We start from the raw sequence: 23,034 nt of genomic DNA on the forward strand, positions 1-23,034 counted from the left end.
AGTCATTAAATGGTACAGGCACTCAGTCCACGTTTGGAATTAAACTGCTTACCTTTGAGCAATTTCAATAATCCACATCCTAATTTAGATGCAGAGTCATTTACTCAATTCTTCTCAGGAATTAAGCACAAGGAACATTATATTAGAGACTCTCACTCCCATTTCCATATTCCTTCTGTGGGCTTCTGAGTACAGGTACCTCTCATTGTTCTATACTAAAGAGAGAGGCTATCGATAAGGATAAACAAGACATAAGCAGATAGTTTTAAAGAATATATTTGGCTGATGAGTTAAGTTTTTCTTGTTTCCTACTTTAGTTTGACTACAATTAAAGCTATCGTTCATCTCCATTTCCTAACATACAAACACAGGGAGAAAGGGAAAGGCAGTTGAGGATTTAAAACTAACCTTAAAGTATCTGTACTCTGAAAATCAATGGTGATTATTATAAGAAAACTGAGGAAAAACCCAACAAACTTGGTTTTTAGTTGCACTTCTGGAAAGCATATCTGAAGGCTGACTTACATTAAAATACAGTAAATGTATTTTGACTCTTAGTTTTAAATATCCTAAATATTTCTACCTATGAAATACTTAACTGCTTTTTCTTCCATTCGAGCTTCACTCTGATTTTTCACTGCAGTCTGACTAGCATCTTCCCAAGGTGGAATGTTAAACTGTAGCTTTGGCTGTTTGAGAGAGATGTGAGTAAAGAAAAAAAGTTGGAAAGCTCTACTGTCTTAAAATCATTGAAAGCACTATAAATAGTAATAACTATAAAAATAACACTAATAGGACCATAATTTCAAAACATTTTAATACTTGCATTTAGAGAAAATATTATCATATACACTTTAAAATTTTTCTATTTATTGATTTTAGAGAGAGAGAATTTGCTACCTCTTTATCAATTTGCTGTCCTACTTATTTATTAATTCATCTGTTGATTCTTATATGTGCCCTGACTGGGGATTGAACCCGCAACCCTGGTGTATTGGGACAACACTCTAACCAACTGAGCTACCTAGTCAGGGCTCATGTTGTACTTTGAAAATATTCTCCCAAATAATTCCTTACCCAACTTAAAGTCACAAATTTTAGGAAAAATCATTACTTGAAATTTAAAACATTTTACTCCTTAGGATTAGGAATAGAGAGTAGTGATTTAGTTCAAAGCATCCTCAATTGTCTTGTTTTCAAAATCATTCCTGGAAGGTACTGATCCTAAGTTCCAAAGTCTATGAAATGAAAGAATAAATGAGCTGAGAGCTTGCTAGGCACACCTGGCCAGTTTTAGTCAGTAATGAAATCTACTTTCAATACTGACAACCTTACCTGTGGATAATGAAGCATTGATGTGTATGATTTTAAAAACTTTTCAAAAAAGTTTAAAAATTACTCAAAATTATACTTTCCTTCCATATGCAAAATTATTTAAAATTCTACCAGTAGAAATTTACTCTTTGAGGAAGAACTCAAAAATGTATTCTTTGCCCACATTCCAGTTAGTTTTTTAAAAGGCAAACATCCATGAGATCAATAACCATTAAACTAGCTCATTCCAAGGCAGGGGTCAGCAAAGTAGGACAGTGGATAGGCCCATGAGCTAAGAAGAGTTTTTACATTTTTATTGGGCTGGCCAAAAATTTAATTAGTGTTTTCCATACAATGGCTCTAGAAGTGCTTAGTTGTCTTTAACTTCAATTGGAACAATTGCATTAGATTGTATTGGGACAGCTGTCATATCAGTATACACTTAAAAAAACTTATCAAAATTGATGAATTTTTGTGCAGCCATTTTAATATTGAAGATGGAAGAAAACACAACATTTAGGGTATTGTGCTTTATTATTTCAAGAAAGATAATAATGCAACTGAAATGCAAAAGATTTGTGCAGTGAATGGAGAAGGTGCTGTGACTGATCAAATGTGTCAAAAGTGGTTTCCAAAGTTTCTTGGTACTATTGACATTTTGGCCAAATAATGCCTTGCTATGGGCTGTCTTATGCATTGGAAGATGTTTAGCAGCACCCCTGGCTTCAACCCACAAGATTAGAAGCCAATAGCAGGAGATAGCCAACATACTCAAAATATCCAAATCAATAAAGTTATTGGTATAAATGAAAAATGTGCCTTTTATTTTACAGAAAAAACTAAATGGACTTTTTGGCCAACCCAATATTTGGCTGAAAAAAATATCAAAATAAGAATACCATTTCATGACATGTAAAAATTACATGAAATTCAAATTTCAGTTTCCATAAATAAAGTATTATTGGAACCTAGCCCATTCCTCTGTTTATATATGGCCTACGGCTGCTTTTATTCTATCATGGCAGAATTGAATTGTTGTGAGATAGTACATTGCCTGTAAGATTGAAAATATTTAGACTTTGCCCTTTACAGGAAGAATGACGACCCTCTGTTCAAGGGTGTCCGTATCCTTTAAATAAACATATGGAGATAGATAAAGAGACTGAGGTGCAGGGTGGGGGCAGAGGTTTACTTTGGACAGGTGGGGCAGGTTAAGTTCCCACAAGAGTTGACATTTGAGCTGGAAAACAAAAGGATGAAGTGAGCCCTTAGGAAAAGACCTACAGGAAAAGCATGGGAGAAGGGGCAGCGCATTCAAAGCTCCTGGAACACTAAAGGGTCCGTTTAACTTCAGGAACAAAGGGACTGGGACATGTGTTGTGGCTATTAATGAAAACATCCGTTTAAATTACCAGGATTATAAAAAGCAACATTTTTTTATTGAGAGGTTATTATTTGCCAAAAATTGTAGCTGGTGCTTTCATACATATGTTCTCATTCAATGCTAACAGAAACTCTGATTATTAGGCGGACATTATTAATTTTACTCACTTAAAGTCAAAGAAACAGACTCAAAGATATTAAATGCATTGAATTCCACACTGTGATTTAATGGTGGAGTTTAGACTGTAATCCAGGTCCACCTGAATTAAAGGAGTCTATACTAACTCTCAAAAACAAATTAAAGGTCCTTTGAATATATATATTTAATAGCTCCATGAAATGAAGCTAATGGAAATACCATTGCTAACAGTGTAGTTTTATGAGCAAATAGACAATAAATGCCTTTTTATTACCATTGGGGCTAGTGTGTGTGTATGTGTGTGTGTGTGCTGGAGATTAGGGGACAGACTGGAAAACTGCTCTGGAGCCTCTTTCTCAAAATTACACATGCCAAAACCACATTCCAGAATTTTCTTTTCAACAGATGTCAGTTATCAGTATAACAAAACACAACAAAATTTAATGTTCAAATAAAAACCATTATTGGTACATATTTTTATGTTTACTCACTGTATAATAAAAGGGATTATATTCTTGACATCTGCCTTTCTTAAGGAAGTGGCAAGACCTCCTTACTCCGGGGTCTGACATGAGGCCAGCTGAAGCACACACGGTCAACACCCCAGGGAACCACCAGAAGAAAGGACAAAGGAAAGCAGAGATCTGAGCTCAACTAGCTGTGCGGTTCTGCAGGGTAACGGCACCTCTACCTACCACGCTGCGCACTCCAGTCTTTCAGGTCTGGGCTGCAGGAGTTTAGATTCATCAATGGCTCATAAATGGCCTCCTCCCCCACGCCTGTTCCATTTGTCACAAATTCGTTAGTTCTTTCGAACAGTGAAATGAGAACTTAGGATTTCAATTACAACCAGAATGTACTAAAGATATGGTGTCTCTTCTAGGTAATATTTTTCTATTTCATTTATGAGCCAATATAGAAATAATGTTAACAGACAGTTGATGTTATTTATTAGCATCCTAATAAGCCTTCATACTTCTAATGGTAAACATTAAACTTCAAACAAATTAAATTTAGAATAGTAAGTGTAATGCAGATATTCTAGAAAAGAAATGCACTTCAGAATCAACTTTTTGAAAACAAAGTAATCACTGATTATGGTGAAAAGACAAAGGTATAAGAGGAGATGCTTATTAGTCACTCTTGCAGTTCATTTCAGTTTTATCACTTTTTGTACAATTTAAAATTTATGCAAACATTTTCAGTGTTGCCTTTAATTTTTGCCAGAATATTTTGAACCTGGTTTCAGACTGAAATTGAAGAAGCCCGAGGAGGGCTTTAATAACAACTTTCTTCAGTCTGTTTATTTAAAACATGATGAATAAGCAAAAAGAAAAGGTGCAGAATGGAAAAAGAAAAACGATCTCTTCTCCTTCCTAGAAGTGCTCAGGATTACTGGATTGTTCCTAATCTCGCACCAGGAATTAAATCTTCCTCATATGCCAAGGGCCAAATATATGTTTACATGACAGTGTCCCAGCTGCCATGTGTATGTGAGCTTAGAGCCCAAGGGTTTACAGTGGTTTCAAAGTGACAGAAAGGCAGTAGGAAGTTTCACTGAGTTTAAGTCCCCAGTATTGCCTTATTGAGGGCATTTACTAACACTTATTTAGTTTCTTTTGGTCTCTTTTTTTGAAGAAATGGGGGGGGGGTCAGTTGGTATTTTATCATACTAAACATTTGTTTTGTTTGCTAAAAAATCATTTTTGTAGGAAAAAGGGAATAAATTACAAGAAAGAAAGGCCAGGAACTTAAACAAACGAAGTGTAGACATTCAGTTCTCCACAAGCCAGCTCGTTGAGGCGTTAAGTACAGTGGAATGGAAGCCAGATTCTAATGCAAATCCTAGCCCGGCCACTTCCTGGCTGCGCAAGCGATGAGCCTCAGGAGCTTCTTTATCTGTACAATGAGAATACCAGTATCTACGTATAGAACTGTTGTAAGGAATAGACAGATGACCTATGTTTAGAAGTTGAGCACAGTGCATGACACAAAAGAACTGCTCATTAACTAAATATCATGCCTTAACAAGTCAGAAGGTTTCACTTTTTCTTCTCCTTTGACGCTCAGACCATCACCCTTTGGGGCCAATCTGGACCAATCCTGACAAGAATTAAGAAGTGCTAAATAAGTATTTTTTAGTAGAATGAAACATAATCTTAGTGAGTTTTCAAGGCTCCAGCTTGGGGAAATTGTCTGCAGCATTTCTTTACATTCTGGAAAATCAGCCAGAGGCGGGGATAGGTAATAGCCCTGAAGTGAGAACTTTTAACTTCTTCCAATGATGTTCTGTTAATGCTTTAAACCTCAGAGATTTGTTTTATGAGTCAATGGAAACAGTTTCAACCAGAAATGTATTATTAATGAGTATTTATTTCTAAATTTGTTGTATACAACTGTTTCATTACTTAAAACATTGCTTTTCACACCTGTCAATGTTATCAAGAGGTGGCAGACGAAATGGAGAACGATGTTATGACTGCATGTCTGTGTGCCCCCCAAATTCGTCAGCTGAAATCCTAACTCCTGATAGATGATATTAGGAGGTAGCAAGTTTTGGGAGTGACCAGGTCATGAGGGTTGAGCCCTCATAAAAGGAACTCGGGGTGTTCTCTCTGCTCTCTGCCACGTAAGGACAGAGCAAGAAGATGGCTATCTGTGAATCAGGAAAGTGGATCCTCACCCCCTACTAAATCTACTGATATGAATACTGAACATAGATAGTGCATCTGCCTTGATCTTGGACTTCTCAACCTCTTGAACTCTCAGGAATAAACATTTCTAGTTTAAGCTACCCAGTCTAAGGTATTTTTTGTTGTAGCAGCCTGAGTGAACTAAGACACACAGTTATCTGTACAAAGTTTAAGGCCAATCTGGGAATATGATGGGAGAAGAACAAGCAGATATACATTATAGAAAACAGTTTTGAAGCGATCACTTAATCTGCAACACATGGTGGACTCATGGAAACATGGCAAAACTCTCAGATAAGCTCAACACTGCAAAACATCATGACATGCTTAGATCATTTTCGTTTTCACAAGAAAGTGCAAGCTGCTCTTCATATTAGTCCCAGTGCCCAGGGAGCCCAGAACTCCGACTCTGACAAAGGCGCCAAGGGGCGTTCTATGGAAATGTGGCTTTTCACGCAGCAGCTGCAAAGGGGCTGGTGTACGGAGACAGACAGAACAATTTCCCTCCTTGTGGGAGCAATTTTAAAAATCTGTAACACATACTTGGTTCATTTTCACTACCAAGTTTTTTAAACTTTCTGTCACTGAGTAAAATTTGGGCCTTTGAGCTCAAAGACTACACTATATCTTTGAATTTTTAAATGTTTCCAAACGGCATCTATTCTTTTAGAGGCTTTTTAAAAACCTGGACTCAAGGAGATAGCCAAACCCTAAACATGCGTGTTTTCCGCCCCTCTGGACAAACAGAACTGGCCATGTTTTTATGTTTTTATCTTCGAAAGAAAATGATCTAGTCAGTCAACTTCCATACATTCAGACACATGAATACTTCACTCTTGGGGCTTTCTATTTCCCAGTTTAATTCTGTCATAAATTTGGAATTATAATTAAGTTGCAAATTTCAGGTAAAATAGGGTGATAAAATTTAATGACCGTGGACACTTCAAGTGGAGTCTATTTTACTGAGCTTGGTTGCCTGCTCTCCTGAGGCTTCTTGACATAATAAACCAGAGTGTGCTGATCTCATTGGTCAAGGCCCCGCTGACCCTGACAAACTTCTGAAGTTTCGTCTCCTTTGAGACCTCACACTGACTTTAAGTCTTAGGAAAGCCTCCTCATCTTTTGACAAAACAGATATTTTAATGAACCATTAAGTCAACACTCCCTGAAAGTGGCAAAGGGTTGCCCAACCGTCCCATCCTCCATAACCACCCATGTTTTGTTTTATTTATGTTATTGTTTAGAACAGTTTTTATCAAAAAAAGGAAATACATACACAGTGAACTGCCTATGTTCTGAGGAATGCATTTTAGGAAGAATAAGTAGGTATGCGTTACATTTCGACATTTGGGTTTCTAGAATTATATAAATTGGATTATAAATCTCGTGAGTCATCCTCAGAATGAACAGAATACTGAATTTACTTTTTTCTTTAACAAAGCCTTTAATCGTCAATTCTAATTTATCAACTTATTTAAATTAGGACTTACAAAATGTACTTTAGCATCTCCCAAGCAGATGAGAATTTCTGCGGACATTTAAGAGCTGCTTTCGCACACCTTCCGGAGACCCGGCGGCAGGACAGGGGGCCCACTTCAGCCTCACGCTCCCTCCGAAAGTAGCTCAGGGGTTCTCAGCCGCCCTGTCCTGGCATTTCTCCCCACAGTCTCTAAAATCTCCAAACCACGACGGGGTTTGGAGCTACAGGTTATGGGCATGCTACAGTCAGGCAGATGTGACTGACAGCAAAGCCATGGAGATCAGCCGTTTGGTCTGTCGCCAGTCCAGCTCATCACACGGTTGGCTACCAGGAGGACTGGCCATCCACTGGGGACTATTGAGATGTTAACGTACTCTGCTGTCAGCCTCCGCCAGGGCGATTTATTTGCCCGTGTTAGTTTTTTGTCTTTGGTGGTTTTTCTTGTCTAGTTAATCTCCAAAGATGTGTCTGCCAACTCCACGCTAGAATTCTTTTCCAATTATAATACCCTTATATTAATATTTATTAGACTCGTTCCAAGAGAACTGAGAAATTTGAGTTCTATTTTTTTTTCTTAAAAACAACATACTGCTAAATGCTGGCAACACCGTAGTAGCTGACACGAAGTAATGGCTGAGAAAAAGGCTATCTTCCCCTTTCTGCTCTTCCGAATGCTTTTGCCTAAGTGCTATTTAGGCGACAAAAACAAAATCAAATACCTGCCCTCCACTCCCAAAACATTTCCCAAAAATAAATAAAATCCTTTAAATGGCAGGTTCCGGACTATTTTAAAAGCTATCTGGGAGAGAAATGAAATATAATTACGGGTCATCTGAAAAATAACATGTTTATAATGTCATTTAATATCCTCCATGGGCATAGCTTCTGGAATGTCTTAGCGAAAAATATGTTACTTTTTTAAAAACCATAAAACCACTTTTTAATTAAACGAATAACTTCATTCATTTCTAGTGAAAATACTGATACTGAATGAAGTGGCCTGAAATATTTGTGATATTTAGATCATAAGTCCTACAGTTAAAATGCTTCCTTTTTCTTCTTAAAATAAGCAATTGTTACTCATATGTAGCCCATATAATCAATTTAATTACTGCCACATTGGGACATTGTCATTATATTTAGTAGTCATCCAAAGATATAACAATTCCTTTAGCATCATCTGACCACATCTGACCTTAAAATCATGGTTTCCCATGAAAGAGAGGGAGAGTAAGAAGGAGAGAGTAAAAGCCGGAGAGGGGCCTCGAAGGAGGGAAGAGGGGGCTCCAAGAGGGCAGGGACATTTCCTGCTTTCTCCCCAGCGGGTAGCACTGACCATGTTTGGGACACAGCAGAGGCAAGTAAATCGTCAGCGTGGGGAATCAGTATTTACAGAGGCCCTGCCAGGCACCAAAGTTTGCACACTTCTTATCCAAGTGAATCCTCTCCTATGAAGTCAGTGTTATTGTTGTCCCCAATTTACAGATACGGTTACTGCTTCAAAGTGACTTAAAGATGGCCTAGTAAAAGAGGAAAATGAATAAGAAAAATTGTGTTCATAATCATCTAGTTTTATCTTGGTTAAAACAAAATGAAGAGTGAGATAACTGTAAGTTTACATGAGAGAAGGGTCATGTATGTTTTCCAGAAAGCTACTCTTTTTAGTGACTATCTTAAGTAGCACGCTGAAGCTTTTCTTCACTGATATCTTTCAGTGTGGTTTGCATTCTGGGAAATCACACAACAACCCTGGGAAAAAGCAAGTAATCAATGAGGAGTATGGTAATTTTAAAATGAAAACAGAAAGCAATACCTACCACTATCAGCCATCACTCGCAAGGTGTCAGTCACTGAGTATTTTTCAACTAAATTGAGGAAAAACCAATGACCTTTTATATAATTTAAAACGTTTCAGCTGATCTCCAGAGGATGAAAGATGGGATCTGCTTGTTCAGTGTACCTCAAACCCATACACAAATGAGGCTTTTCCTGCCCCACACGTTTCTAGTCAAAGACAATATTTTGTTTTTTAGAAGAGTAGCAGGCACAGTATAACTGCAAATGAATGTCACATCACACACACACACACACACACACACACACAAGAAATGGAGTCAGACAATGTTAAGCTCCAGTGAAGAATCTTGGGAATTCCCAGCTGCATTGTGCAAATCACCTTCTAATATGTTTGATTCCGTTGTGTGTGATTCTCAGAAGACAGAAAGAGCTGTCCTCTCTGTCACCTGCTCCCTTCACCATTTTAACCTCTTCCATTCCCACTGCTGGACTCCTGCCGCATTGCTCACTCCTTGACCTTGTGTGTCAGTACATTCACAGAGGAAGGGCAAAGAGGGCTGGACAGAGAGAAGGGAGTGAGGTGTGTGTGTGCACAGGAATGACAGAACTTGGAAGGTGCCCCCCAGATTTTTAAACAAAAAATAAACTCTGGGACAGAGATGGTTGTTGTTTTCTAATAGACAGACCTTCGAGAGAACCAGGAATAAATAATACACTGGTACGGTGGCATTTATTTGCTCACTTAGTCAACAGAAATTCACTGAGTCCCTGCTATGGTCAGGCACTGAGCTGGGTGGTGGGTACTTGGGAAAATGAAAGACCTGAGAGCTGCTTCATGGGTACGATAGGAAATTACAACCCATCATATGGTAAGCTTTTATTTTAAAACCTAAACCCCTTAGCTAAGTGAATTCAGGGACTTAAATATTTATTCTATTTTATTGATTATTTTCCTCTTGAAATATTCTTGGCTAAGCTTTATGGCACTATACTCTCCAGAAATTATTTTCCTTACATCGTAGACTTCTTTGCAGGATTTTCATCCTTAGCCTGTCATTTACGTGTTGGCATTCCCTGGAGTTTTCATTGGTTTGTTCTGCACATTTCCCTGGGAGTTCTCATTGCTCCTATGACTTGTGGTATCACGTATGTGATGTGAAAACCAGATCTGATGACACCAAATTCGGCACGTCCAGTTCAAACTCTTCTCAGCTCATGTATAAACCCCCTTCTCAACACTGACACCTGATGTTTCAAGGCACCCAAACTCGAAATATAAATTGAACTGATCAACTTCTTATTTTACTGAATAACAGCCATCCTTGAAGTTTCCCAATCAAGAAACCTAAGTCATCCTTAACTCCTTCCTTTTTACTTCCTAACAACCAATCTCAATGTCTATAGATTTTTATACCCTAAAACACCTTAGGAAGTCACCCACTTATCTTCATGCTCTTTGCTACGACTCAGTCCAGGTCACTACCAGTCTGTGTGAACCTTCTCACAAAAATCTGCCTAATCGGTCCTCCTGATTTCAATCTCGCCTGCCCCCACTGACTTTACAGCCAGTCATTCGGTAAAAATGAAATTTTGATCACATTGTTCTCCTGTTTCAAACCCTTCACTCTTCTCCCATATACTAAAGGTAAAAGCCTGATGCCTTTAGGGGTCCTTCAGACCTCTGCTTACCTTCCAAACTCCTATCTTGCCTCTGCTCCCTCAGTTACTACATCCCACCACCCAAAACCTTTTTCAGGTCCTTAAACATGATACTGATGCTCTCTTTCACCTCAAGCCTTACCATAGCCATCACATTGCCTAAAGCTTTTATCTTCACTCCAAACTCATCGATGCTAACTCCTGGTTATCATTTAAATATTGGCTTCCTTTGGGAAGCCTGCTTGGATTGCCCCTCTACCCCAGCTCACCCTCCTCACCTTTAACTCACTACACTTACACCCAACCTACCATTATCTCCACCAAAAAAAGACAGATCTTCTTGTTATATGTTCCCACGGTGACTTAGAACAACCCTCTAGCAGCATTTTAAAACATTTTATTATAAGCTCCTACTTAACATTCTTTTCCACTAATTCTGATGTAAAGGACAAGAAGCTTTCCAGTGTAAGCAACTTGTCTTGGCATCCCTAGGACCTAGTACAGTGCCTTGCGCAGAACTGGTGCTCAATAGATATTTGTTTAATGAGTATATGGAGCATTGTTTAGTTACAGAGAACTGGAAAGGGCTTAGAGATAAACACCCATTACCCTTAAGGAGGATAAGATTCAGGCAGAATGTCTGTTACACATAATTATATGATGATAATGAGTAAATAAAATCGACTGCAATTTGGATACATGGGGATTTGCTAGCACTGTAAATTGGAATTAAATATTTAGTTCTCCCTTCTGGGATAATCTAATCCACACCAAACACTTCTGGAAGATGGTTTTATGATTTTATATTACAGACGAGAAAATAGGCACAGCAAAGTTAATTGAGTTACTCAAGGTTACCCAGTGAATCAGAAGCAGGGACAGGACTTAAAATTCAAAGTTGTCAACCTCCAGTCTTTAGGAGATTGAATAATCTCCACTCCTAAGGACTAGAGATTATTTTTTAAAAACTTGCTTTGTCTTTTTTCTCCCAAAGTTCTATTGTGGAACTGCAGAATTTCAATCTACATATTTTAATAGATAATATTCTCAAACTATCACCTGTGATACTGATATTTGGATGTGGGAAGTCAGGGATGTTGGCACCTTTTGATAGGTTTTCCTCTAGTCTGTAGCACGAAAGGTTTCCTGTGATGTGTCTCTGCGCTCTTGTGAAGGCGGCGAGTGTCAGTTCCTTCTTCAGTCTTAACAGAGTATTAGTGTTAGGCACTAGCTACCTCTACACAGTGCCAACGTTGAACTCTTCTGCCATCGGACATCACATCGGATGATGCCCTACATATAAAATGCCCATAGGTAGTTGGCTGGCACATTCTATTGCACTCCGTGGACATTTTGGTAGAAAATGCTGCCAGTACTTAATAAATATTCGAGAAGCATCATAGGCTATTAAAGTTAACAGGATTACTGGTTCCAACATTCATATTGTGAGAGAAATAATCACAAAAAGGTTTGTGCTGCCATTTCAAAAGGCCAGATATGTACTAGGTACTCAATAAGCATGTTGATATGTGGTATCCTGGGGCCAATGGCAGACATGATGCATAACCAAAATGCCTCAGAAAGCCTTTATTAGCTTCCCAATGTACACATTTAGTGTACATAAAAGCTTTGCTTTTTTATACCAACAGCTGTGCTGATAACAGTTTCTCTGAAATACACAGGGTGAGTGTGCACTTGAGATGTTTTCTGAGCCCCAGACTAGATCAAACAAGGCTCTTTCTTCTTATACCTGAATATAGCACAGGATGTTAAAGAATTTAATCTGTACCAAACTGTGGCTAACATAAGCCACTTCTGTTAGATATATAGATCTTCTTGATTATTTTCAGATCAATTATACGATTTTCTCTTTACAGCTACAGCATCACATAGAAGAATCCCCAATTATAGAACTTTTCCCTTGCTCTTCGGGCTTTGCCTAACCCATCCTTCATTTGCCAGGGCAAATAACTTTACCCCTAAAGCGCTCAAGACATTTATTACATCACTCCCCAGTCCTGTCTTGTATCTCCAGGCCCAAGCAGAACTTTAAATTTCCAAAGCATTTTCTGTTCTTAATCCACAATGTTGACGTGAAGTGAATTGCTGCTGTCATGTGAGTATACCCGATTATGTTTCCCCTAATGAAGACAGACACTTGAGTTACCCATTTGTAAGTCAGCCCAAGGCAAAAGAAAGAGAACTTCTTGTCAGATGCCAAGTTAATATCAATTGCTCATTCCTTGGAAATGTCAATTAAAATTCTAGGGTAACTTTTCAAACTCAATTTCCCAACCCAGGAAATGTGGATAAGCCCATAGTGAACTGAGAGGCACACAGGGTAAGTGTAAGGTCCATATATGTGTTAATATTCTGGGTTGGTCACTGGTACATGACATTCATGGAGTCAGAACGCTTTTAACTTTCACTTGAATGTGTAGATGCCATGAATCCATCCTCATTCATCAGCCCTGTTTGGGGGAAATGACATCACAAAGATGTTGCTTTCATTTCCTAATGCTGCAGCTCCTATGAAGTTATACCAAGGAATAAAGGTTCCTTTCACGAGCAGCATTAAGGCTGAGTTGGCTTCTTGCTTTAGGAGATTATAAATGCTCTTAAACACTTCTACAGGAAGCAAAGCCCAATGTGGGCTTTAAAGTTCTGATATATATTTTTACTCCATTTGCCACAGTGGTCTGAATGGGACAATATTAAAGGCTAACAGAGAAAAAAAAATGTTTTTGTCCCCAGGATGCCTGCCCTATAGGAGAATTTAGTTTACCTGCAGAGATTCCATTTCTTCATCTTTTCTGTGGCTCTCCTCCAGCAGATCTACAATAAGAAAGCAAAATACCCATCAAAATATGATGTAAAAATTGGTTGCATCTTATTATCAAACATGATTCAGCCAGTAGCTTGTATAAACTATTGCCAGGAAATAAAATTTGTGTTAAGTGTGAGAAGCAATGTGAACGAAATGTCTCTCATCCCATCGGATGAGCTGTGGCAGAGCTCTGGGCCCAGCCAAACCTACGCTAGCTGGGAAACCCTGGGAGGTCCCAACTCTGGTAGAGATACCAGAGAAGGAGACCAACTCAATTACAAATCCAAAATCACACCAGCATTTTAGAAACTGGGTCCAGCGCTCATATAACTCAAAAGTAACACAAAATTTTCCTCAAAAAAATAAAACAGTTTTTCTTTTGAAAGAAAAATTAGAAACAAACCACTTGCTCTTAAACTCCCAAGCCAAGTTCCACCTCCAGAGTCAGTTTTTATAACCATATTAAAATGCTCTGGAATAATGGGTGTTATTAATGGAAGTAGAACACCACCTTAACTGTAAAGTTACATTAATTATCATTTCACACTGAAAGGGTGGGAAGCACTGAAGCCGTATCTGACCAAGAGTCTGGCACCATCTCAGAGAACTCAGTGGCTGGAAGGGGAGGTAGTCAACTGAAGAGAGTTCTGCCTAAATGCCTGCGCACAGCCATGGTGTCTCGGTGCCCCACATTAATTTACGAACTTGCTGTAAAAATATATATGCATATATTTGGCAAGCAGAGCTTTCTGCCTGCAGCTACACCACCCGGCGGTATGATCTTATTAGATCTCACAGACCTAAAGAGGGCTGGGCTGAGTCAGAACTTGGATGACGACTGGCAATAGACACCTACCGCAGTGCACGTTAATATCAGCATTTGCCTTACGCTGTGATTGATACAGCTTACAAGGGGCTGTGCTGCCTAAAAGGAAAAGATAACTTACAGAAATTATATATATATATATATATATATATACATCCCAGAAAGGCAAATGCAAATGTGTTTAGCAAGTGTTACGCTAGATGCAGCAGGAAGCAATAATACAGTGGAAAGCCGAGCCATGCTGGTATATCTCGCAGCTGGGTGGGCAATACACTGAAACTTCAGGAGACCTAGTGGATGACATAATTGATGGTGATGGCCCCTTGAGACTGGATGGCAAGCAAGCCTCTCAAGACACAATGCACTGGGATTAAGCATAAGAGGTAGTTTTGCTCTGTATCTCAGAGGGGAGCTGAATTCTGCTCCCAAACCTCTCATAATCAGTTATAATAAAATTAAAGGAGCATGGAAATGCATTACAGTGTATTGTAAAGGGGTTTTTGGTGGGCATATAAGGTTCTTTAGCTGTACAGTGCAGAAACCAAAGTGGATGTGGTAGATTAAGTGCCCTCGATCATTCTTCTTGTGTCCTTAACTCACTTGCATTGTGACATTGTAGCTACTTCCATCAAGGGGCCACAAGCACTACTTTCCACATCTTGCATCTGGGCTGCTTCCTGACTTGATTTTTGTAAATAGAATACAGCAAAAGCAACTTTGTGTCTATCTGCATTGAGGGTTCAAAAGGTCACACATTTTCACTTTTCCACGTGGAACTCTGTCACTACTATCTGAACAAATCCAGCCCAGCTTGCGGAGATGACAAGAGACAGTGGTCCGGGACTCTTCCCACCCATGACACGCTGCAGGTTGCCCCCACTGGCAGCCAGAAAATGTCCAGAAGCAGAGCTGCCCAGCTGAACTGAAGATGACCACAGATGACACAGGTGGGAGGCCAGCTGAGCCCAGTGCCAACTCCAACTCACAGAACTGAGACCTAAATAAATGGAATTTGGAGATAGTTTTGTGCCCTGTGCTTGCTAACTGATAGAAACCAGTTGCTAACTGAACAAAAAGCCTTTGGAATCTATCAGAAGGCTATAGGAATAACTAATAGAGGTGTGGAGGAAAAGGACCCAGGATCCGGAGAGAATGACAACTGGGTCTGGGTGGGTAGGGATGCAGAAGGCATGAACCAATGGGCACTCTATCCTGGGTGCCTCTAATCTTTGTGCCACTCCACTCGAGGTCAGATTCCATAAAGAGAAGAGCTAATGAGCCCAGCTTAGGTCTCGTGCCTACTGCTTGGCTAGGGGAAAGCATGGAGTGCTTTCACTGATAATCCCAAAAGGACTGGAGAAAGGACAGAAAGAACAGTTGCCAAATGCAAAATCAGGGTACTGTTAACAGAAGAAGGCACAGTGGACAGGCCAAAGCGATAGATGCCAACTCCAGCTGATTCCAGTAAATTATGTCTTCACCACACCTCTCTGCAATGGTTGTAAGGTCACTATTCTACTCCCACATGAGGCAGCCGTTTTGCTGCACTCCTTAAGGATGTTAGGTGGTTCTCAGAGCTGCGCTCCTTGTATGAACTACATGGTTTAATGGTACTACAGAACGGGACTGATGGACAGTGGAGTCCATCAGCCGTTAAAGGAAACTGATTGTGTTCCTCCGGAGTCAGCTTGGTATGGCGAACATCACACACCTTAGCTAAAATTGAGTTTGTCCTCACGGGACAAACAATGAACACTGGATTGCTTATATAGCCCAACTCAACTCACACAGCTGATGAAATATAGATGTGAAGTTCAGTTTACCTGCAGAACTTCATAGTAGAATTACTGCAATTAAAAATTAGGTTCCCAGTTTTCTCCATGACCTTTCTCCAAAGGTCATGTTGGTCTTCCCGCAAAGCTGACACCAGGAGCACTGCTTGGTTTTGGATGGCTGAACAAAAACAGCCACAAAAGAATTCTTACACTTGGTGTTTAAAATACATAACCCCCCTCCTGTTCATCTCCACCAGCTGTCACCCCAGCTTATGTCAAGAGCACGTGTGGACACCTTGCGTTTCGGTGTTTCTTCATGCCACATCCGTTCCCTGTGACAACTTCCTGTCCCTTTCCTGCAAGAGATTCCTGTGAAACATTGAACCAAGGGGCCCAATGAACCTCTTCTGCCACAGAAGTGGGTCATGACCCAGGCTGGCTAGTCAGAACACCTTACCTGCCACAGCATATAAACTAAGCAACGCCAGGAGAAATCCTTTGGAAACTGAGAGAAAATCCCTCTCCTCCTGAAGCTGCAAGTTTATAGTAGCCTGTATTTTCTATGATGTAAAAGAAACCTGTACAATAGTGAAGCTGGCAAAGAGGAAAGCAGAGCCAACAGACAGAGAGTTGGCTGCGGACAAGACCACTCCTGCCTGAAGCACACCTAACTCCTGGACTTGTAACACTTCATTTTCTTTCACTTAAATTAGCTTTACTTGGATTGCTGTCCTTTTTCAAAGTTTCTGGGGAGGTGGTATTATTGAACCTTCTTCTCTATTCGGAGACTTGGGGAATTTAGAGTGGGCAAGAGCTTTCTATTCCATAGTGAAACGTTTCATTCTACCATAAGCAGATAAAGACGTGAGGCTCAGAGAGGGCAAATGGCTTGCCTGAGATTACCTGGGTAGTGCTAGAGCCACAGCTACAGCTCGGCACCTCTCCTTCCTGTTCTGCTACGTCACGCTCTCATTTGTACCACTCAGGACTTAATTGTGCCCTTTTCTGTACGGTCATTCTAAAAATTGCGCACGTTTTTGTTTCTCACTTCCTTTAGGAGTTTCTGATGTCACCTACCCTTCTTAACCATTTCTCTAGCACTGCTACTTTGCTTGCATCCCCAGGATTGCCTCTCCCGTCTACATCACTGCTCTGTGCAATTGCTCACTTGTTAGGTGCATTGTTCAAGAACATGCGTTTGGAATGAGAAACACAGTTACAAACCTGTGCTGATGAAATATGGCTATTGAGCACTGCTGAGAAGCGACTACTCTACTACAAACAGACACAAGATGAAAGAATACGGAAGAAACCTCTAGGAAGCTGAAGTGACATAATGCTTTGACAACAACCGAGTGTGATTAGTGCACCTTGCTATAACAAGCAGTCTTGTCGTTCGTCCTTGACCAACTTCAGAACACATGATCAGCATGGAAGAACTAAAGGGCCACTCTGCTCCCTTGCTCAGCACTGGCATGTTCACGTTTTGTTGTATTATTTTCTGGTTTGCTGTTCAATACAAACAGCAATTCCACTGCCATGCAAACTGCTGTGTCTAAATGTGCTTCCATCAACATTAGTTAATGAAAGATTTTTTTTCGTGAGAAGGGCAGCAGTCCTGTATCCTTTCCTTGGACTGGCTCCAACTCTTTAAAGAGCTGATATTAACTCATTATGATACATAGTCATTAAGAAGGAAGGGGGAAATCCTATTTTAAAAAGGACACCATGAACAAGAATTGGAGAATCGACTTAGTTTGTTTTTCCTCCACTTTGCATTTCTCTGGAGCACTCAGGGTAACAGATCACGACCACGTTTTTGGCCAAGACGGTCTTGTACCACTTCTTTGCAGTCCGTACAACTAGTGGTCTGACTGTTCAAGGAAGTTTGCCCCTGGGTTTTAATGTTGATTCTGGTTCCCGGTAGCCACGGAACAGATAGGTTGTTGGTCAGTTGACTTACTTTTAAAAGGAGGATAACTTCCAGGTGTGCATGAGCGACACACCCATCTAGCAATTCGGCCCCTCACAGGAAGGTTGGAGATCAAGTTTAGAAATATTTTTTTCCTTTAATCATTACAATTTAAAAAATCTCACCCAGGCCCGGGCTGAGTAGCTCAGTTGGTTAGAGTGTTGTCCTGGTACCCCAAGGTTGCGGCTCCATCCCTAGTCAGGGCGCATACAAGAAGCAACCAATGAATGCACACACAGGTGGAACAACAAATTGATGTTTCTCTCTGTCTCTGTCACTCCCTTCCTCTCTCTAAGTTCAATAAATATATATTTCACATATATGAAATACATGTGCAGATATAATATGTGGTTATATATATTTATTGGAATTAATATATAACTATATACATTAAATTCAATAAATGTATATATTTCAATATATATACATATACATATACATAACCATCCATACTATAAGTCAACCCATCTGGTAACCGAGAAGAAGTTATAGAAACAGGGCTTCAAACAGCAACAGTTGTAGCAACAGCGCTGGAGAGAGAAGCACTGGCAGCAGAATGTAGTGAATTAATCATTGCGATTTAGAGAAAGCATTTAGTTTCTGGCTTCTGTACCTCAGTACTAATTCAGTACTCCTGTTGAGTGTTACGCTATGTGTCCTGACACTTAACTAAAATGACAGATAATGTAAATTCTCAAAAGAATTCAATACTTTTTAAAAAGTAAATGTGAGCTATTCTTCTGTGGGTGGCAGTTGTGGTATATCAAGCTTGATTGAATTAAACAGTGTACTACAACCCTTAAGAGGTTATGAATGGACCTAGCCTCCCATGGTTGTATACTAGATACTCGAGACACTTGCTACTCGCTGAAGACTATGGTCAATTTCTCTTTTTCTTCCTTGGCTCCTCAGTTATTAGAAACATTGACATTTTAGGGACAGAAGGGACTGTGGGGATCAGGGTTTTTACACTTCTTTAAAAGAAGTAGAATTTTTTCTTATGAATAAAATCATATACACTTTCACATGTATATTATAAACATGTAATTTAGAAAGTTGAAAGGAAGCAGCTTTGGTGGAAGCAAAAGTGCAGGGCCTGGGGCCCAGCCTGATGGACTTCCCTCCTATCCTGGGCTCGACCCTGTGGTGTCATGGTGGAGCTTCAAGGCTCCAAATTATGCTGACTGAAAATCACTCATCTAATCCAACCTCCTCACATTTTATAGATGAGGACTGAGCTCCGGTAGGTCAAAAGTCACTGTCAATGCCACACAATGAACAGAAGTGCATGAACCTGAGCCCAAGATTTCTAAGCTGGACAGGTGCCAATACATTTTTCCCTAACAGTGACTGCTCTTCTTTGCCCTTCAATATTTGTATTGAAATGACGTAGCATTCCAACCTCTACCATAGATGTCTATACATTTCTGATGCCTCCCCAACCTAAAGGAAATATTGCTGAAGCACCTGTGTAGCATCAACCATCTGTGAGAAGTTAATGGCTGCCATATGAAATGCCTCAACTCTAGGAGATAACATCAAAAGACGTGGCTTTCATCACCCTGGGTAGAGCGTCATCCCCATATGCCAAGGTTGCAGGGAGGGTTGGGACAATACAAGAATCAACCAAAGGATACACACATATGTGGCCCAAGAAATAAATGTCTCTCACTCTCTCTCTCTCTCTCTCTGTTTCCGCTTTCTTTCTGGCTCTAAAAATCAGGAAGTTTAAAAAGTTGGTTTTGATGAAAAGCAAATATTTAGACACTTGAAAAAGCAGTTGTTTTTGGCAAGCTGTGTTCAATACACAACATACAGAATCTCTCTCTCTCTCTCTCTCTCTCTCTCTCTCTCTCTCTCTCACACACACACACACACACACACACAAACCCCAAAGGTTTTCTTTAAATGAATGACAGTTGAGTAGTTTCTCATCTTAGTGTAATATTTGCCAATAAATAGTCTTCCTATTCTATTACACTACTGAAAGTAAATAAATGAATAATAATGACTCTACATTAGCCAAAATACCTCAAAAACAATCAAATGCATTGGTTTTAAATTAATATACGTAAACCACTTAAAATAGTGTCTGGTACATAGTAAGAATTATATGTGTTGGTTTCTATTATTGTTTTTCAAAAATTACCCTTCAGCATGCCTGCCAAAATAAGGAAAATGTGTGCAGAACAATCAGTTGCATGTTTACACAAACAAGCAAAAGAGCCCTCGAGTGGACTGCTCTTGCGCTCCATCTATGATTGGCAGCTACATGTTTAGAACTCTGCCATACCTACCGCCACCCACTGGTAACATCTGGACACAGCACAATGTGTTAAGAGGCTCCCCCCAGGCCTGACCACAGAAAACACACAGGTGAAAATGAAGAGCAACATTAAAAAGTATGGCTATCCTCTGTGGTTTGTCTCAGACGCTGAAACAACATGCTGGTCTACGGATGGAGCCCAAACGACCCAATAAATGAAAGGTTTCGGATCCGCTGTCTGTCTCTGGGGTATGTGGTGAAACATCCAAATACAGGTACTCATATTTTACTTGATGTCAATTCATGTCTGGTGAAACTTTCCATCTTGTCAACTTGAGAGATTTAAAACCTCATCTCCACAAAACTGCTAACCTACAGAAAACAGCACAGTAATCGACCCCATTTCACCTCCATCTTGGCTCTGGCATAGAGAAACACCAAGACACAGAATGAAAGTTCTGACTTGGCCAAATATTACGAGTTTTGCCATTTCTATCAGCAACAACAGCAGAGAAAATAAGAGCAGACTCATTAGGAAACAAGCCATGGACCTAAATTGGTTCAGGATTGTCTTGGTTGAAGGACCGCATGTGACAGCAAAATGAACAAGAGAAGTTTATGATGTATTGTAAACAGCACTTCTAAAATAAGTTTCAAATCAGAAATAAAATCATGTTTCTTCCTACATACACTATATCTAATTGTGCTCATCTGAGAGAAAGGTTGGCTTTTATTTAAATCCTTTAGATTAGAAAGTAGTTTACCATGAACTTTGTTTTTGTTCAGGACTTAGAAGGTGCTAGTAGGTAAGTGTTTTTGGTCCTACAGAAATCCCGCATATTGGACTTGTTCTTCGATCATGTCCTGTTCACGGAAGCTACCAGAGTCTGTGCTGGTTTCCTGATGCACCTGCTATTAAAGTAGAGCTAGGTTTCTGAGACCTTCCAGACTCTCAAGGTCTGCCCTAGATCTACTCTAAACATGTTAGAGACAACGCTCTGAAAACCAAACATGAAGAAAAAGTCTTGAAAGCAGTGAGAGAAAAACAGATCTTAGGTACATGGGAAAACAATTCAAATGCTAGAAAATTTCTCATTGGAAACCACAGTCCAGACCACATTTTTTAATGCTGAAAGAAACAAATCGACAATTCAGAACCCTGCACACAATGAAAATATCCTTCAGAAAGGAAGGTGAAGTCAACACATTTTCAGAAAAAAACATGAAGAATCAAAAAATTTTTAAATGTAAGAGTGACTAAAAAATTTCTCAAAATAAAGAAGAAACAATAAAAAACATCCTAAATGACTAGGAATCAAAAATATGGAGAAATCCAAATGATGTCCCTTCTCCTATGCAGTTTTAAAACTGATGATTAAAGCAAAAATATTTAACACTATTTGATGTGTTTGTAAAATGTGTCTAGAGGAAATGTTTAAGAATTATATTTTAACATGAAAGGAGAAAGTTTCTACACTTCAAACTGGTAAAATAACAACAGCAGTAGACTGTACCTATAATCTAATGCTCAGAACAACCACTACAAAATCTACCCAAAGAGATGTACTTAAAAACACAATTGTTAAATCAAAATGGAATTCTAAAAATTGCTCAAATAACCCACAGGAAGGCAGAAAAAGAAGCAGAGAAATTCTTTTAAATGCACAGAAAACAAAGAAAAATGGCAAACTTAAATCCTAACATATTAATAATTACAATGTATGAAAACAGACTAAGTACACCAATTAAAAGAAATTGGCAGAGTGGGTTAATGACCTGCCGTTAATCCATGACACGACCCATGGACCCAACTATATGCTGTTTATAAGAAATTTACTTCAAATATAATGATATAGGTGGATAAAAGTAAAAAATAGAAAACAAATACACCCTGCAACATTAATGAAAAAATGATTTTGTTAATATGAGATAAAGTAGATTTCAGCACAAAGAAAATTATCCAAAACAGAAAGGAATGTTATATAATGATTTATAAAGGCTAATCTACCAGAAGAAGTAACAATGCTATATACGTATATACTAAAAAACAAACAAACAAAAAGGCTGCAATGTATGTGATGAAAAAGTAATATAATTGGAAGGAAAACTAGAAAAATTCAAAATTAGAGTTAGAGACTTCAATATCCCTCTCTCAACAACTGATATACAACGAGACAGAAAATGATCAAGCATATACAGAAGGATAAGTATAAAGAAGGAAAGCCTCTAAACAGTTAGAAACTAAACACTTCTACATAATCCATGGGTCAAAGAGAATGTCTCAAGGCAGAGAAAAATATAGCTGAATAAAAATGAAAACAGAACATATTAAAGATTTCAGGATACTGCCAAGGCAGTGCTGCGAGGGAACTGTATAGAATACTCTATGCTCCCATCTCAAGAAAGAAGAAAAAGGAAAAAAAAAAAAAAGTAAATGCCAAGCAACAGAGAAAGAAATAATAAAGATAAGAATGGAAATCAATGACATTGAGAACAAGAAGACAATAGAGAAAAATCAATGAAACAGATAGCTGAGAGACAGAGAGGGAGAGAGAGAACAGACACAAATTACCAACAAATTGCCAGCAGCAGGAATGAAACAGTGGTATTACTACAGATCCGGTAAATATCAAAAGGACATTAAGGGAAGACTATGAGCAACATACAAATTTGACAACTTAGATAAAATGTACCACTTCTATAGAAAACAAGAAGTATAAAACATGATTTACAAAGCCTTGTAACTATTAAGGGAATTGAATTTCTAATTTTAAAACTCCTAGAAAAAAAGCTCCAGGCCTGGAGGTTTTACTAGTAAATTCTACCAAATGTTTATAGAAGAAAATTAATTTTACAACCTCTTCCAGAAAACAGAATAAAAGGGAGTAATTCCCAATTCATTT

At 39.1% G+C, this 23,034-nt stretch overlaps 1 protein-coding gene across 7 annotated transcripts in view; it reads right to left on the minus strand.

The window, feature by feature from the left end:
* The window catches only part of CEP128 (centrosomal protein 128), a 353,654-nt gene that overhangs the window by 64,339 nt on the left and 266,281 nt on the right, over positions 1–23,034 (minus strand). For all 7 annotated transcript variants that reach the window (XM_045201901.2, XM_045201906.2, XM_045201904.2 and 4 more), the window contains one exon: positions 13,251–13,300. In XM_045201901.2, coding sequence (XP_045057836.2) covers positions 13,251–13,300 — 50 coding nt within the window. The remainder of the gene's footprint in view (positions 1–13,250; positions 13,301–23,034) is intronic.

This window comes from Desmodus rotundus, chromosome 7, assembly GCF_022682495.2.
Source record: "Desmodus rotundus isolate HL8 chromosome 7, HLdesRot8A.1, whole genome shotgun sequence".
Lineage (NCBI taxonomy): Eukaryota > Metazoa > Chordata > Mammalia > Chiroptera > Phyllostomidae > Desmodus > Desmodus rotundus.